Below are 17,470 nucleotides of genomic sequence, written 5' to 3' on the forward strand. Positions count from 1 at the left end.
GGGCCCTGCCCGGGGGTATCGGGGCGGGGGCTGGCCGGGGGGGGGATCGGGATGGGGCGGGGCCGGGGGGGAGGGCGGATCGGGGAGGGGCGGGGCCGGGGGGGGTATCGGGGCGGGGGCCGGGCCCGGGGAGGATCGGGGAGGGGCCGGGCCGTAGGGGGGAGGGAGGCTCGGGGAGGGGGCCGGGGGGGGAGGGCAGATCGGGGAGGGGAGGGGCGGGGCCGGGGGGGTATCGGGGCGGGGGCCGGGCCCGGGGGGGGGATCGGGGAGGGGCGGGGCCGGGGGCGTATCGGGGCGGGGGCCGGGCCCGGCCGTGGGGGGGAGAGGGGATCGGGCCGTGGGAGGGAGGGGGGATCGGGGAGGGGAGGGGCGGGGCCGTGGGGGGGAGGGAGGATCGGGGCGGGGGCCGGGCCCGGGGCGGGGCCGGGGGGGGGGCCGGGCCCGGGGAGGATCGGGGAGGGGCGGGGCCCGGCCGTGGGGGGAGGGCGGATCGGGGAGGGGCGGGGCCGGTCTCTCTCCTGCGCTGTCTCCCCCGGGCCTGCGGGGGCCGCTGTGGGCCGGGCCGCGCCGCTCCATCGCCGCAGCGGCCGGACGCGGACAGGAAGCGGCGGCGGCGGCCTGGGCCCGGGAGCGGCGGAGCGAGGGGCCGATCGCGGCCCGCCCGGCGCCATGTGGTTCATCTACGCGCTGAGCTGGGTCTCGCTGCTCATCCAGGTGGCGCTGGTCACCCTGGCCATCGGTGAGAGCCCGGCCCGGCCCCCCCCCCGGTCCCCTACCCCGTCCCCCCCCCCCCTCCCACCCTGGCCATCGGTGAGAGCCCGGACCGGCCCGGCCCCCCTCCGCCCGGTCCGTCCGGTCCCCTACCCCGTCCCCCCCCCCTCCCACCCTGGCCATCGGTGAGAGCCCGGCCCGCCCCCCTCCGCCCGGTCCCCCGGTCCGTCCCCCGGTCCCCCCCTTCCTCCCACCCTGGCCATCGGTGAGAGCCCGGACCGGCCCCCTCCCGGCCCCCCGGTCCTATCCCCCTCCGGCCCGGCCCCCCCGGTCCCCTACCCCGTCCCCCCCCCCCCCCCCTGGCCATCGGTGAGAGCCCGGACCGGCCCTACCCCCCTCCACCCGGTCCCCCGGTCCTACCCCCCCCCCCCGGCCATCGGTGAGAGCCCGGCCCGGCCCCCCCTCCGCCCGGTCCCCCGGTCCTACCCCCCCCCCCCGGCCCGTCCCCCCTTCCTCCTCCCACCCTGGCCATCGGTGAGAGACCGGACCGGTCCTACCCCCCTCCGCCCGGTCCGTCCCCCGGTCCGCCCGGTCCGGTCCCCTACCCCGTCCCCCCCCCCTCCCACCCTGGCCATCGGTGAGAGCCCGGCCCGGCCCCCCACCCCGCCGGTCCCCCGGTCCGCTACCCCGTCCCGTCCTCCCTCCCACCCTGGCCATCGGTGAGAGCCCGGCCCGGCCCCGTCCATCCCGTCCCGTCCCCCCGGTCCCTTACCCCCCTTCCTCCCACCCTGGCCATCGGTGAGAGCCCGGCCCAGTCCCCTACCCCGGCCCGTACCCCCTCCCGGCCCGTCCCATCCCATCCCCCCCATCCCGATCCCGTCCCCTCCCGGCCCGTCCCCCTCCTCCCACCCTGGCCATCAGTGAGAGACCGGCCTCAGCCCGCCACCCTGATCCCCCCCCCCTCCCTGCCCGTACCCCCCCCCCCCCCGACCGGCCCTCCTGACCTGCCAGTTCCTTGCCCCCCAGCCCGCCCCGCCTGATCCCCCCGGCACTGGCCCGCCCCCCAACTCCCTCCTGTTCCCTCCCCCCGGGACCGGAGGACTTAACCGGAGGACTCCCTGGGGGGGTGTTGCTGTGCAGTGTGTGTGTGTGTGGGGCGCAGAGATGGGGGCAAGTCAGGGATGCGCGATGGGGGGGTGGGGTGTTGATGTCTCAGGCCTAGGGCTGCCTTTGTTCTGGGGGGGTCTGGAAAGGCCCCCAATGCTGGGGTGGGGATGGGGAGCCAGGGTAGGTGCAGCCGGGGGGAGGAGGAATGGGGTGCCCAGCCTGTCCCCTGCAGGTGGTCAGGGCAGTGGCAGACCCGGTTCCAGGCCGCCTGCGCTGTGCCCTGCCTTTGGGGTGATTGCTCCTGTTCCCCGAGGGCAGCTCCCCCGTCATGACCCCCTGTGCCTCTGGCCGCACCCCTCTGAGCAGCCCCTTAATACTGCGGTGCAGGGTAAACGCCCTCTCGCCCCCCGGGGTGGTTCCCCATGCCAGCCGCGAGGCAGCTTGGCACAGTGCGATGGAACACTGCAGCCACTCCTGTGTTCAGGGCTTGGCACCTTCGCCCAGCTCAAATGAAACCCAAGGGGGCAACTCGGAGCGAATTCCAGGGAGCCATAGTGTTAGGACAGACGTTTCCCAAGGCCACCCCGAGACAGGAACAATCTCGCTTACCATCTCCAAGGGCCCGGGGATGCGCTTTTCTCACAGCCGCAGCTTTGCAAACCATCTGGTTCAAAGGGGAGCTGAAAAATAGCAACAGGCCACAGGGTCGCTAAAGGAACCAGCAAAAATATGGGACGCAGAAGACTGGACAAAGTAACAGGAATTTTATTGATGGGACCAGCCCTGGTCAGGGTGGAACTGGCTTCTACAACGGGCTGTTTCCATCTCTCATCTCTGTGATTATCTGATGTGTTGGCCCCATGTTTTGTTCCCCAGAGATTGTAAGCTCTCTGGAGCAGGGACTTTTTCTGCTTATGTGTTTGTCCTGTGCCTGCCGTAAGTGGGCCCCATTCGGATTGTGGCCCGTGATTACGACCATACTAAATAATGACACTAATAGCTCTCTAGGACCTCTCATCTGAAAGAGTTTAGGGATCATGCCAGGGTGGATTTGATTTAAATCACTAGTCAGGAAGACTCGATTTAATCATGGTTTTCTACATAGAAATACATTCTTGGTGGTTGTTATAACCTTAACTGTTATAACCATATTCTTCACAACTCAGAGATAGATGTAGGTTTCATTTTTAGAAGGTACACACTATACATTTTTAAACAGTGATTTATTTTGAAAACTTTTCAGATTAGTTTTACAGCTATATCAGAAAATGAATGATTGTTTGGTTATTTCATTTACCAAAGGTTATTGAAGCAGATAATTCACCTCCCAGTGACTTCATAAATCTCTCCAATTCAACAGGTTAATCATTAATATTTGGAGGATTTTCTTGCCATGTTTTATTAGGAGGAGAACATCACCAGACAGACATTTAATTGATTTATTTAACTAAAACAACAACGTTATGTATTCTGGATTTTTTTCTTCAACAGCAAACATATAATATTTTAACAAAACAAGCATATGAATTTTTGAATTAAACATTCAAGTTTTTTAAAGTCAGGTTTGTTTTTGTTAAAATTGTTTTTAACTAAAATAGTTAAATTAAATATTTAAAAAAACAAAAATTAAATCCACTATGCCAGCCATGTCAACATGAGAAACTTAAAATATTGGCTTCTGCAGCTAACTCAGTTGTCTTCACCTTCATTTTCCTGTTTGTTCATAATCTGGAAAAGAAAACAAGCTTTCTGGCTTTTTCAGGTCCAAACGATTTCTCAATTTCTGGCACAAGAAGCTACTGCTGTTAAAAGTGAGATTATCACTTCAACAGTCTCTGAATCCAAGTGCTTAAGTGACTTCCACCAGTTCACTAGTGTGACTTTCTTTAAAACATCATCAGCAAACATATTTCTTGAATTGGTTCTTATTCCCAAACTGGGTCTCTTTTACGGCCTGCTGCCATTATAGGTTTTCCCTTCTAGTGAGAGAACGGTATGGTAGATCTCAAATCAATGAAGGCTACACTCAGAAAGAGCTCAAGACTTCTGGAATATGTTGCTCAAACAGTTTCACTTTTGTTTCTACTGCCTGTCCCTCCCTTCTCACATTTATCTCCAGACTTCTTCTCCTTGTCCAGATGTATTCCGCCCCCAACGATCTTCTATTCATTGAACTTTTTGAAATTTTGCACTTTTAGAGAGAGGTAAGGGATTGACTCTGTGTACACAAATTTGCAGAGGGACAATAGGGTTGAGGTCTGTTATTTCCCACCTCTATATTTATTTATTTAAAACATTTTTGCTGTTAACAAGTAAGTTATCTCTGGAGACACAAATCCACAGTTTGAGAACTGCAAAACTAAGCATCTCTGATGGGATCTTCTAGACTGAGCACTGAGTCCCACTGGGTAGATAGAAAGATTAACCTAAATAATCTGTACAGAAGCCCCTGAAACCCCATAAAATTGGGCCCCTAATCCATGAACTACTGGAACTCGTTTACAAAACTTTACTTAAACATTACATGAATATATTGTCTCCTACTATAGAATTAGAATTTATAATCCCTATTCCATGATGAGATATCTTTGAGCTATAATGTATCTTAATTAAAACTATCTTTAGATAGGTTTTTTCCTTCAAAAAGCATTTTATCAAAAAAATTCGATTTAAATCAAAAAAATCTTTTTTTTTATTTATTTAAAAAAAATCATTGATTTGTATCCACCCTGGATCATGCCTCCCCCATCATTGAAATGCATCCACCTCTGGAGTGGAAGGCAAGCAGCTGTTTCACAGTGCCCAGTGACATCACCCAACAGTTTAGACGGGGTCTGAAGAACCTCCATGTGAAACTGCAAGACCAGCTGTAACTGTGATCGTTGGTATTGATTGGCTGCAGATCGCAGGCACACCTAGTCTGTGCTTAAAATCCCGTTCGGGTTGCTCTGCTTGTAAATTGTTTCACCCATCTGGTGCGTCTCGCCTTTCGGTTGTTAGCTCTTAGGGCAGGGATTGTCAGCTGTTCTGCATCTGCGCAGCACCCCACAACGGGCTGATCACTACCGACTTCCAGCCCATCAGGTCCAAGTCGCTTGACCTGCCCCGCAGTAATGTTGTCGCTGTTTTTCCTGGATACGCAGATCCAGCTTTTCAAATGAAGTCCACTGCCCAGCACCCGTGAAAACCAGGCCAATGTTACTCAAGTTGGGCGGCCAAAAATGGAGGCCCCTCCGATTAGCGCCTGGCTCTGAAAGTCCAGGCCACAACGTCTTGGAAACGGCTACAAGGCTTCCAGTGCTTTTGGAGTTTGTGAACGTGAATCTGTGGGGCCGAAATCCACTCGAAATGACCAGTCTCGTTGGCGTGAGCACTTTCTGGCTGTGAGCTGCAGTGAGAGTCTGAGCCTGAAATAACCCCTTTGTTTCCCTTCTAGCCGCTGGCCTCTACTATCTGGCGGAGCTAATAGAAGAATACACCGTCGCTACTAGCAGAATAATCAAATACATGATCTGGGTAAGTCTCTGGCTGTTTGTGCTCATAACAGTCCTGCGGTGGCGGGGAGGTAGATTAGATTATCTTTGAAGGACCACTTAGACATGTACTAGCCCATGAACCTTTGCTAGCCCAAGTCTCCTCTCAGTTAGCCTGTGAAGGCCAGGCAGTAAAATCAATGCAGAATGTTACAATTTTAGGGCTCAACTGCCCAGGTAAAACCATCAACCCCATATAATCTGGCAAAGGGCAAAGCCGATGGCTCTCGGAAGCACCAGCCCACAAAAGGAACTGTTCACAGTCAGTGCCTAGAATGGGGAAGCAACGAGGATCATGAATGTATAAAAATAAGGGGCTCTGGGCAGTCAGGGATCTGCCTGCCACAATACGCAGGCTTGCAGAACAGCTGGGGACTGCAGCCAAACTCCTCAGGGAGAGAACTGCACAGCCCTGCCTTCCTCCCGCCTCCTGGGGCTGCTGAGGTGGTTGGGAGGGAGGGGCCGTGCTCCCTGCTTTTCAGGCTGCCATGGGAGGGAACAGAAACTTGGGGACCCTCTGCATTAGGGCTAGCCGTGGGGAGAAAATAGCAATGGCCTCCAGCTCCACTCCTCCTGGAGAGATGGAGGGGATTAACACGCCCAAACCCCCTGCAAGACAGGTTTGATCCCCAGATGGGGAAACTGAGGCACGGATGCCAAGTGACTCATCCAAGTGTCACAAGGAGCTGGGATTAGAATTTGGTAGTTCCTGGCTCCCAGTCCCATGATTGTGCTGCCAGATTGGGATGGAAGGTAGGAGGGTGGGTTGCCAGGCGTGTACGTGGTTTAAATGGTTAAGCAACCCAGGTGCCGAGCCTGTTTCAGACATCTCCGCAAAGGCTGAAGGAACTGGGTGTGTTTAGTTTGGAAAAGAGGAGATTGTGGGGGGACATGATAGCGGTCTTCAATTACTTGAAAGGCTGCCATAAGAAAGATGGAGAATAGTTGTTCTCTCTTGCCACAGATGGCAGGATGAGATGGGTTCAAACTCCAGCACCGCAGATTAAGATGAAATCTCAGGACAAACTTCCTCACTATAGGACAGTGAAACAGGTGCCTAGGGGGGTTGTGGAAGCTCCTTCACTGGAGGGTTTCAAAAGGAAGCTGGAGTCGACTGTCTGGGATGGGTCAGACACAACAAATCCGGCATCTTGCCAGGGGTTAGACTAGATGACCCTTGCGGTCCCTTCTCACCCTGTGGTTCTATGATTCTATGAAAAATCACACCTCTTATGCAGCCCTTTTCACCGTAGATCTCAAAGCACTTTACAAAGGAGGTGAGTCATTAGCCCCATTTTACAGAGTCCCAGAGAGGGCAAAGGACTTGCCTAAAATCACCTGTAGGCCAGCGGCAGAGTCATAACTAGAACACAGGTCTCCTGAGGTCCCAGGCCGGTGCTCTAGCCGTTAGCCCATGCTGCTCAGCAGATACTGCCTTAAGAGATGAGCGGTGGGGGGCTCCTGCCTCCAGGGAAGGTGCTTCTGAAGCACTGTGCCCCTAGAGAAACTCCCTTTGCTTGGCTGATCCCCTAGGGCAGGACCGAAAGGGACATCTGAGTCCATGCATCCTGACCTCTTAAACGGAGGAGCGGAGCCTGCATGTCCGAGGGGAAAGGGACGATTTAGAGAGCCGCTCCAAAAGGCCTTCAAGGTGGGGATCAGCGAGGGGGGTAACGTCAGCAAGTCCCCTCGGTAGCGTAAGATCACTGATACTTGCAGCAGCTGAAACGTAGTGCGATCTGAAGATGCCACGAGACGTCCTGGAGACATTCATAGTCCCATAGAGTTTAAGGCCAGAACGGACCATGAGCTCTGGCCGGATCTGTATGTAATAGGCCATCAAATGTCACCCAGATATCCACAGGCATGTTGTAGAGCAATCCCAGGTCACACAGCTGTCTCTGGGCCTGACCTTGGATGAACTGAGCACTTGCAACTCCTCTGCTTGATAGAGAGTCTGGATTAACTGTGGGCTGGGGCGTTTCTCTGTTTCAGTTCTCTACAGCGGTGCTTGTAGGCCTGTACCTCTTTGAACGCTTTCCTGGCTTCATGGTGGGCGTGGGCCTCTTCACCAACCTGGTCTATTTCGGCCTGCTGCAGACGTTCCCTTTCATCATGCTGACATCGCCAAACTTTATACTGTCATGCGGTGAGTGGCTGCCTTTGGGGAGCAGGGGGATTGTGTGCTGCTGGGGAGGGGACAGGCATTTGAGAGGGTGGCGGGAGACCACCTCAAGAGCTTCTGCTGTCTCCACCACAGGTTCAGCTGTGTCTCTGGGCCAGCTAGTACCAGACATTTGAGTCTTTTGCAACACATCCTGCGGCATTAGCAAGTGCTGTGCTAATCAAGTATGTTGAACTTAGTTCAGCACCTTGCATCTGGGGATTATAAAGCACAGGCAGAGGTGGATAGCCAGTGGCAAAGCCGGGAACAGAACACAGATGTACTGGCTTTCCGTCCTGTGTCTTACCCTCAAGTCCTGTCGTTACACTCAATGTGCAGCAACAGTCAGAAAAGCGAATAGAATGCTGGGCGTCATTAAGCAAGGGATAGATAAGACGACAGAAAATATCATACTGCCTCTATATAAATCCATGGTACGCCCACATCTGGAATACTGAGTGCAGATCTGTTCGTCCCATCTCAAAAAAGTTATACTGGAATTGGAAAAGGTCAGAAAAGGACAACAAAAATGATTAGTGGTATGGAATGGCTGCCGTATGAGGAGAGATTATTAAGACTCGGACTTTTCGGCTTGGAAAAGGGACAACTAAGGGAGGGATATGACTGAGGTCTATAAATTCATGACTTCTATGGAGAAAGTAAATGGGAAGTGTTATTTACTCCTTCTCATAACACAAGAACTAGGGGTCACCAAATGAAATGAATAGGCAGCAGGTTTAAAACACATAAAAGGAAGTATTTCTTCACACAGTGCACAGTCAACCTGTAGAACTTTTTGCCAGAGGATGGTGCGAAGACCAAGACTATAACAGGGTTCAAAAAAGAACTAGATACGTTCATGGAGGATAGGTCCATCAATGGCTATTAGCCAGGATGGGCAGGGATGGTGTCCCTAGCCTCTGTTTGCCAGAAGCTGGGAATGAGCAACAGGGGATGGATCACTTGATGATTCCCTGTTCTGTTCATTCCCTCTGGGGCACCTGGCACTGGCTACTGTTGGCAGACAGGATACTGGGCTAGGTGGACCTTTGGTCTTACTCAGTCTGGCCGTTCTTATGTTCAAGTCTGTTCTTCCTTCCTGGAGTAACTTGCCCAGAGTTACACGGCAATGACAGGTGGAACCAGAACTGAGGGTCTGCTCTACCCACCAGACCGGGCTATCAGCCTATAAGTACTGCACTTGTAGGAGATGCTGCTTTATACTTAAGGATCAGAAGTCCTGGTGCTCATCAGGTGCTCTGTGGGAGGTATATTTGGTAAAAGGCAAATATATTTTTAAAAGCAAACTGGAAACGTTTTGGGAAAGAATGTGCGTGTGCTCTTATAACAGTGCCAGGAGAGACTATAACCCCATCACTCCAGAATTTTTCCTACTAGATGTAAAATACACCCCATGTGGTTGTTAGGGGCCGATGGGGAAAAGGAAAGGAGCATGGCGAAGTCGCTCAGGCCTGGGATCAGGATTTTATGTGGGAATTTAAAAGAAATCATTTGAGAGAATCGCACAGGAAAAGAAACGCCTCGTTGAATTTAAATCAGTGGGTGTTAATGTTCGGATTTCAACATTCTTTGTGCTGTGGGCTACCCCGTCTTTACAGCCTCCTGGGTTCTGTTCCCAGCAGTGCTACAGACTTCCTGAGTGATCTTGGGCAAGTCCTTTGCCATCTGTTCCTCAGGCTCCCCAGCTGGGCATGGTAACATTTCTTTGTCCCCCGGGGGGCTGATTAGAAGGCTCCTTGAGATGCTCTGGTGGAAGATGCTGTCGATGGGCCAAGTTGTACAAGGAAAGGGAAACAGTCACTGAGGAATGGTAAATTCAGATGGTTAAAATGATTTTAGTCTAATAATCTAAGCTGTTATTAACGCAGGTAAAGGATTTTTAACTTGACCGAGTTCTTGAACTAAAAAGAAAGTTAAAGAAATTCTCATTATTATTATTTATTATTTGCATTAGTATAGCACCTAGGTGAGGCCTGGTGTGGGTCACAGCTGAGAATGCCAAATTCAGGACAGACTGATAATGATAGGGCAGACACATCCCAAACTGGTGGCTATTCTAACATTACATTCACCAAACCAGGAACAAAATGAGCTTCTATATCACCACACTGCCTATCAAGAAGCTAAAACACAGTCCCCTAAGCAATCCAGCCCTTATCCCCACCCAGACATCTGGCCTTTACGATGAGGATACTGAGAACCAGATTGATTGTATGTAAAGTTCTTCCAATCTCAAAGGATCAGCCACTTCTCCAGGTCAATATCTATCTCAGATCTTACCCCAAAATCACACTGATGCCAATCCTTTTGTAACTAAAAACTAAAGGTTTAATAACCTAAAAAGAAAAGAAGAGAGTTGTTAACGGTTAAAAGAGTCATATACATTACAATTGATTTCCAGAGTCTCTAACTAAGGGTCATAGGAGTGATGTTCAATTTGCTGGCTTGTAATAAATCTCTCTGGTTCACCCAAGCAGGTAGAGGGTCATTCGGTCCTTTGTTCCAAGCTTCCTTAGAAAAATCACAGTCCAGAGATGAGAAACAGGAAGGAAAACAGAGCAGTGATGGCATAGCTTGCAGTTTCTAGCTCAGTTCATGTGAATGGAAAGTTCCTGGCCAGTGTGGAACACAGGCTCACATGGGCATGGAAAGTCACTGTAAAAGATGGAGTCTTAGCTCATATGTCCTTACATGCTTTGCTGAATCAGAGGGGTAGCCATCGGCTCCACACTGAGGCGTCCCCAGGAAGGGCTCTTTGAAGAGCTGATGCCTTTCCATGGCCGACCAACCAGCGATGGCTAGTCTGAATGTAAATTGGGCTGGGGAGTGTCACCCACGAACACAACACATGTCTGAGATACAAATACACCGCCAATATTCATAACGTCCGATGCAAAGATGATACATGCATATAAACAGGATCATCGTACTTAGCAGATGGCAACCTTTTCATTGATACCTTACGTGACGTACTTTGTATCAGATTTATTGCAGTTGTGCAACGGTAGTGATACGTTAGTGATTGTAACAGTAGTGTGCTCCTGGTTATCGTTCTTGCTACACAACATCACACTAGGAACCCCCAGCCGTAGACCAGGGTCCCATTGGGCCAGCTGCTGTACAAACACAACAAAAAGGCAGTCCATGTCCCAAGGAGCTTACCACAACCTATAAGAGACATTAGACAGAGATGGGACCGCTCGGAAACAATGGAGCAGTACTGAGCTATGATCCTCCAACACCAGCACCCTAGTCGGACCCTCTACTTCATATACTGTGCTTCCTAGAAGCTATGCAAGTCTGAAGCTGCAGCTCTGGTATTGCCTCATTGTACTTGTCTGCTATGCTGGGACAAGCTTCATCTAGGTGAGACACTGGACTAGCTGGACCATTGGTGTATCAGCAGCTAGGGAGATTTAAATGAATTCAGTAGCACTGAATTACTTAAACGACTCCTGGCGTGACCTCTTGGCGTTCCTGTGTATGTTCTAGAGAGCTCCGTGTATATGATTAAAAAAAACCCTTTAGTTCTAAATAATTTTTAGTGACACTTTGTGTCTAATGTGAGTTTATCTGCTTCCTGAAAAGGAGAGCAGCTCTCCACTGGCATGTCATCCGGAGCTTGGCATTCCAGGTGTCCTACAAGCCCAACCACCTTGTGGTTTGATCCTCTCAGATTGCTGCGTGTGTGCAGGACAGGGTCGGCTCTGTTCTTGCATAGGAGCTCTCCAAGGGACTGTAGGAAGTGGTGTTGGTGCTCCAGAAGGTGGAGTCGCTACTCTGAGTCAGTCCGGGAGCAGTGCCCAGGCGTGGCGCTAGGGGGCGCTGTGCTGGTGGCAATGCTGTCTTTTGAACGAGACCTAAAACCAAGTTCTGACCCCTCCTGGCTCTTAAAAAGCCGGTGACGCTTCTTGCAAGAGCTAGGGGTGTTAAACCCTCTTTCCTGGCCGCCTTCTAACGTGGCCTGCTATTCCGCCCTACTTAAAACTCCCCTTGTGCAGCAGCGGTAGTTGGACGTGACTGTCTTCAACTGTTGTGTGGCCTAGAGCCTTACGGATGCTAGTCTCTTCCTCCAGGAATTCCCCAACAGAGAAGCGTGCCCATTGTCACACACACTAAGTGGCAAAGAACTCAGGTGTCCTAGCTGTCTGCTCTGCCCACTTGGACTGCACTCCCTTTGTCATCAGAGAGATTTGCGTTGTGACGAGAGGGGTTATCCTGGCGGTAGTAAGATATTGACTTTGTGTTGGATCCATTGCTGGGGGCAAAGTAACGGTATGATTGTATCTCGGATGGCTTTTATAGGACTGTTTTCCAGGGCCCTGCGGTCAGGGAAGGTGCCTCACTTCAATGAGCTTGCAAAATAAACGGGGCGATGGGTATTGCTTTAAATCTGGCAAGTCACTCTCTCCTTTCCTTTGGCAGTGCTGGTTATATTGAACCACTACTTAGCGTTCCAGTACTTTGCTGACGAGTATTACCCGTTCTCAGAGGTAAGAGACCATTCGGGAGAAGCATCTCTTTAAGCCTTTATAGACTTTGGAGCTGAATGGAGTGCTGGTGGGAGGAGAGGAGAAGAGAAGGGAGGTCAGAGGTGACCTGCCAAGGAAAAATAGCTGTCCCCAATTTGGGGGCTTCCCCTCCTTTGTTGGCCCTATTAAAGATGCCCTGACAGTGTTTTCTCTCAGGACTTCTCCAAGTATTTTTTTCTGCTTGTTTTTTCCATATCAGGAATGTCGAGTCTTCACTTTTGGGTTCTTTGGGGGATGTTTTTTGCCAGAGGACTCTCTGGAGGATCCAGAAATGTGGATTTCGTGCTTCCTCAGCCTAAATAAAGGGCGGGGGGGGGGGGGGGGCGTTGAATCCTTCACAGAGCCTTTCTCCCAAGTGTTTTGAGTTGAATAGGGGTTAACAAAAGACAAACCGAAGAGTTTTAAACAGTCCATATAAAAATCCCTTCCCCTCTGGTGCAATCTGGTTTCACTATCTTGGCATCTCCTGCATGAAACCTCCCAGTTCACCAGACATCCTAGAGTATTCTGGGGTAGACAAGACCTGAATTTAACCTAATGGTTTCTACACAGCTAAATAAAGATGTGTGCGTGCTAGTTCTGGCCAGAGGGTTATTGTAGAGATCTAGTGGAGAACCAGGCTCCACCTCAGAGAGCTGTTACCTTCTAGTCTGATCTTACTTCAGCTTTCTCCATATCTGCTCCCCCAACCCCCCCCCCCCGCGCCAACCGCTCCCGGGGCATGGCAGGTTGTCAGATGAGACAGAAGCAGGGAAAGGTTCCTGTCTGAGCCCATGGGATGCAGCCTGTTTGGCACTCAGAGCATTTCTTCCCCCTTCCTTCCTACCCTCTAAAATGTCTGAAACGCCATTTTTGCCATCCTTGGATTTGACTACCAAGACGCTGCTAGTTTGTGGGCTTCTGCCCCAGGAGAAATGTCCACGTGGAAACCTAGCGGTTAGGTAACTGACGATTCCGGATTGTTAGCTGCAGCTGCTGCAGTGAGTCTGTTGTGATTTGATGGTAGCTTGGTCTCTCACTGCCTCTCATGTTTCACCTGCAGGTTCTTGCCTACTTCACGTTCTGCTTGTGGTTAATTCCCTTTGCATTTTTTGTGTCCTTGTCGGCCGGAGAGAACGTCCTACCTTCTACGGTGCAGCCTGGAGGTGCGTGTGTTTGATGTTCTGGGAACCAGCTCAAGCCAATACTCAGTTGTTACCCTCCCCTCAACCCCAGAGGGTGTGACTTGTGGAGACCACACATCCCACATGATCTGAAGGGCTAGATAGTGGGGCGGAAGGCATTTAAAGTATCCGGGCGGGATATATACTTAGAATTCCTATTAAGGAGCGGTCTGGCAATGCCAGCAGTCCTGCTGGGGCCTTGTGGTCTTTGTGAACTAGGCCCCCATGTCAAAGATGAGGAAGGATTGCCCAGCGGTTAGGGCACTAGCCTAGGACTCGGGAGACCTGGGTTCAGTTGTATGTTCACAAACTTCCCGTGTGACCTTGTCCAGTCACTTCGCTTCTCTTGTGCCTGGGTGCCCCAGCTGTAAAACGGGGCTATTTCGCTGTCTCACGGGGGCGTTGTGAGGATAAATACACTAAAGACTGTGGAGCGCTTTGAGATCTGCTGATGAAGAGTTCGGGAAGGTTTTTCCGTCTTATGAAATGTAGCTGTATTAGATCCCCCTGAGTAGCTAACAAGTAGCTGCTCTTGCTTCCAGTTGGGCAAAACTTGGGCGTCCAGCAGAAGCTATCAGGGATCTATCAGGGATCGATTTATCACGTCTAGTGTAGGCGCGATAAATTGATCCCAGATTGCTCTGCCGTCGACTCCTGTACTCCACCGCAGCGAGAGGCGGAAGCGGAGTCGACGGGGGAGCGACGGCCGTCGACCCCGCCCCGTGAGGACGCGAGGTAAGTCGACCTAAGATACGCTATTCTCGTAGCTGAAGTTGCGCATCTTAGGTCAATTCCACCCCCCCCAGTGTAGACCAGGCCTAAGACTTTAAAAGGGACTCTTCTTTTCCCAAGACCGAATGATTTTTCATAGAGCTCGTGGTGCAATATTTGGTGGATTTGATCTTATTGGCCCGTGCTCCCTGTCTCCACAGATGACGTGGTATCGAACTACTTCACCAAGGGGAAGAGGGGTAAGCGCTCCGGCATCCTCATCATCTTCTCCTTCATCAAGGAGGCCATCCTGCCCAGTCGACAAAAGATGTATTGACCCCCTTCGCGGCCGACATGAACTGTGACGAAGCCGAAGGGAAGACCCCAGCTGGGTGTGAACGTCAGCGCTGTCCCTGGGTCTCCAGTGAAACCCCCCCCCCACACACACACACTTCTCTCCAAGGGATTTTGTTAGGAATGTATAATCTGTGCAACGCCCAGAGGCAGCTGCCGTGTCAAACATGCGCTCGACGCCTCTGGTGGTGCAAATGCAGGAGATTGCCTTTTTATACCTCTCCGATCATCCCCTGGGACTTGCTGACAAGGAGGTGGTTCTGTTCAAATTGAGTTTAAGGAGGGCGGCAGCCTCCGCGAACCATGGATTGTGTTCAGAGACCATGATGTGGGGCATTGCCATCTGTTCTTATTTAAAGCCAAAAGCCTTTGTGGGGCGTAGTTTGTCCGAGGGCAGGAGGAACACACGCAGTGTCTAACTGGGGGTTTGCATACAGCTATGATTTCAAAAAATAACCAAACTCTTGAATTCCAAAACATTTCTGTCTGGAAACTTGCCACTGATGGAGAGAGCTGCTGACGCAACTCGCTCGCTCGTTACAACATGCGTATCCATGATCCGGACACAGAGGCCAAGACCACGGTGTGTCTGTGAGCCTGGCGAGCACTGGTGCACTCTGCTCCTGCGGCTTTTAAAGGTGACTTGCCAGGGATAAAAATTGGACACGTGCCTCTTTTGCTGCTTTATGATGATATTTAAAGATGGCCTAAAGGGGGTTTTTTATATAATTTTTTTTTCTGCTTGTTTTAACCTAAGACATTTCAACTTTTGTCTTCCCTGGGTTTGCTAGTGTTGCAGGGCTCAGAAGTGGCTTGTAGGCTTCCTAAACTTAATTTAAGGATGTTGACTCTTCCACAAAAAGAGCTCTTCTCTTTGCTGGGCTAGCCAGTTGAGCTAAATTTGTGTTGACAAAACCAGAGAGCCCAGCGTTCAGAACTGTGAATAACAATTGCTTCCCTTCTCCGTCAGGTTTCCAATGCCATACAGTTCTCCAGCCACCAGTACAGTCTTCTGGGGCGGGGGGAAGAGTTTGACAAACCCTGAATGTTCAGTGAGAGCAAGGGGAAAAACTTGTAGGTGTTTTTTATGTATAATAAAGAAGCAAAACCAGGGCCCAACCTCATTTTTGCCCCTTTGCTGGTCACCTTTAACTGTTGTGCTGGGAATAGAGATGTTTTCATTAAGGTGGTGCCACACTTGGAATTGGGAGTTCTGCCACCAGGCAGCATCTCCTCCTCATTTTGAAAGGGTTTCTGAAGATTCCGTGAGACATGAATCTCTTCTCTCGTGAGCCAGCTCTGGATGAGGGCCACTGAGAGCTGTTGAAATCTATCCTGTGTATTGAGAAGAGCCTGGAAACCACAGGCTTTGTCTGGGGGATCCTCTGACAATATCTGTCATTCTCATGCTTAATTTAATGGCAGCGTGATTTCTGTTCAAGTACCAAGTCTCTCTTTTAATAAAGGTTCTAGCTGCAGTTTGCCTTATGATCAAAGGAGCTGAAATTTGCAGTCTCCCTCTCGGCACTTCACCACAATCATAATTTGCTGGTTAAAGGGGAGGCTTTCCAAGCCCTGAAGCAGTCCAATGCTCCTGTTTTTAAGAGAGCTACAGGTGATGTCTGTATGATTTGTATAGCACCAAATATGATCTATACAGTACTTTGCTAACCCTGCATCAAAGAGCTAAACATGTAAGGCCCAGATTCTGTAACACTTAAAAGCATGGTGAAGAACTGGAGCGGGTGCTGGGAAGGGCCACACATCACTCGAGGGCTGGAGAGATGCCTCACGATAAGAGATTTAAGGAACACGTCTGTTGGGTGTATCAAAAAGATTGAGGTGACTTGATTAAAGTTATTTATTACTGTAGGACCTAGGAGCTCTAGCCACAGACCAGGACCCCGCTGTGTATAAGTACCTTCATGGGGAGAAAATACTGGGTACTAACAGGCTTGTTAATCTAGCAGAGAAAGACAGAACAAGAACTAATGCCTGGAAGTTAAAGCCTGACAAATTCCAATGGGAAATAAGGTGCAAACTGGGGGAGGGAAAGTGATTAACCATAAACTCTCAAGGGAAGTGGGGGATTCTCCACCTCTTGATCTGTAAATCCAGCTTGGAGGGCTTTCTTCAAGATGCCTCAGCCAAGCCCGAGTTATTAGGAGGTCAGATTAGGTGATCAAATGGTTCCTTCTGGCCTTAAAATCTATTATCTGGATCCAAGCAGGTGAACTCACATGGTGTGTAAAGGTCCATTGACTTCAGCTGGGCCCATGTGGGCACAGGGTCTATCCACATGGATCCACCTGCAAACCCTGGCCCTGAGCAGCTAAACTGCAGGAGGAAAGGTGCGGAGGAGTGCAGGCTGAGGTTCTTAATTAAGACCGATCTGTACAGCGCTTGGGCTGATTTAACTACTGGTTTAGAAACTGATTCAGTTTCATCAGCGCAAGCTCTTAGAGTGGATGGAGTTAGACCACTACAAAGGTGCCGATCTAATTACGAGAATCAGCTATACTGAGAAACACCTTTAATCTGCATCCGCACTTGGGAGTTACATTGATTCAGTTGTTTGTCTCTTAACTCATATGGTTAAAGATGCATGAATCAGCCCTGCCACCCGAATGCAGAGGTTAAACCCTGAAGAGCAAAATGAGGGAACACCTCTACAGGACCGGGTGTGAAGAACTCCTGGGTTCTGACTTTGACTCGGGGGCTTGAGCAAGACATGTGCTCTTTGCCTCGGTTTACCCATCTCCAATTTGCTGACTTATTTTTTCATATTTATTCAATAACCTCCATGTTTAATTTGGATGAAGCTGCTGTAGGGATCTTACTGCAGAAGCTAGGTTCAGCTTGCAGTGAAGTACAGGGTGGGGGAAAGATGGGACTCGTCTAATTTTTTGACAAGCCAAGAACTGGCTAGTGTGTTTGCCCAACTGTCCAGTCTACCCTGTGAAAACTACCCTGTGTGAGGACCTGGGTATACCATCATAGTTACCAGGAGGGTCATGAGCGAAGTCCTGTAGGACCTCCCTCTTTCCTCCTTCCCTCTGTGGTGCAGGGCCTGATATAACATTTTGGGAGGTGCAGTGGTGCTTGAATTTTATTCTCCACCTTGACATCCTGGAATAAATTGCCCAGGGAGGTTGTGGAATCTCTGCCATTGGA

General features: G+C 51.0%; 1 protein-coding gene across 2 annotated transcripts; it reads left to right on the forward strand.

Moving 5' to 3' along the window:
- Positions 1-549: 549 nt before the first annotated feature.
- TEX261 (testis expressed 261) lies at positions 550-15,774 on the forward strand. 2 transcript variants are annotated; one of them, XM_065597362.1, is made up of 6 exons: positions 550-739; positions 5,255-5,334; positions 7,347-7,500; positions 11,962-12,029; positions 13,111-13,213; positions 14,164-15,774. In XM_065597362.1, exons 1-6 carry the CDS (start codon positions 670-672, stop codon positions 14,277-14,279), a joined length of 591 nt encoding a protein of 196 aa, XP_065453434.1. In that variant the 5' UTR covers positions 550-669; the 3' UTR covers positions 14,280-15,774. The 2 variants fall into 2 exon arrangements, with proteins under 2 accessions (XP_065453434.1, XP_065453435.1); XM_065597363.1 differs by lacking the exon at positions 550-739 and adding an exon at positions 1,491-1,509.
- The last annotated feature ends 1,696 nt before the right edge of the window (positions 15,775-17,470 follow it).

The sequence above is a fragment of the Chrysemys picta genome, chromosome 5 (genome assembly GCF_011386835.1).
Source record: "Chrysemys picta bellii isolate R12L10 chromosome 5, ASM1138683v2, whole genome shotgun sequence".
Lineage (NCBI taxonomy): Eukaryota > Metazoa > Chordata > Testudines > Emydidae > Chrysemys > Chrysemys picta.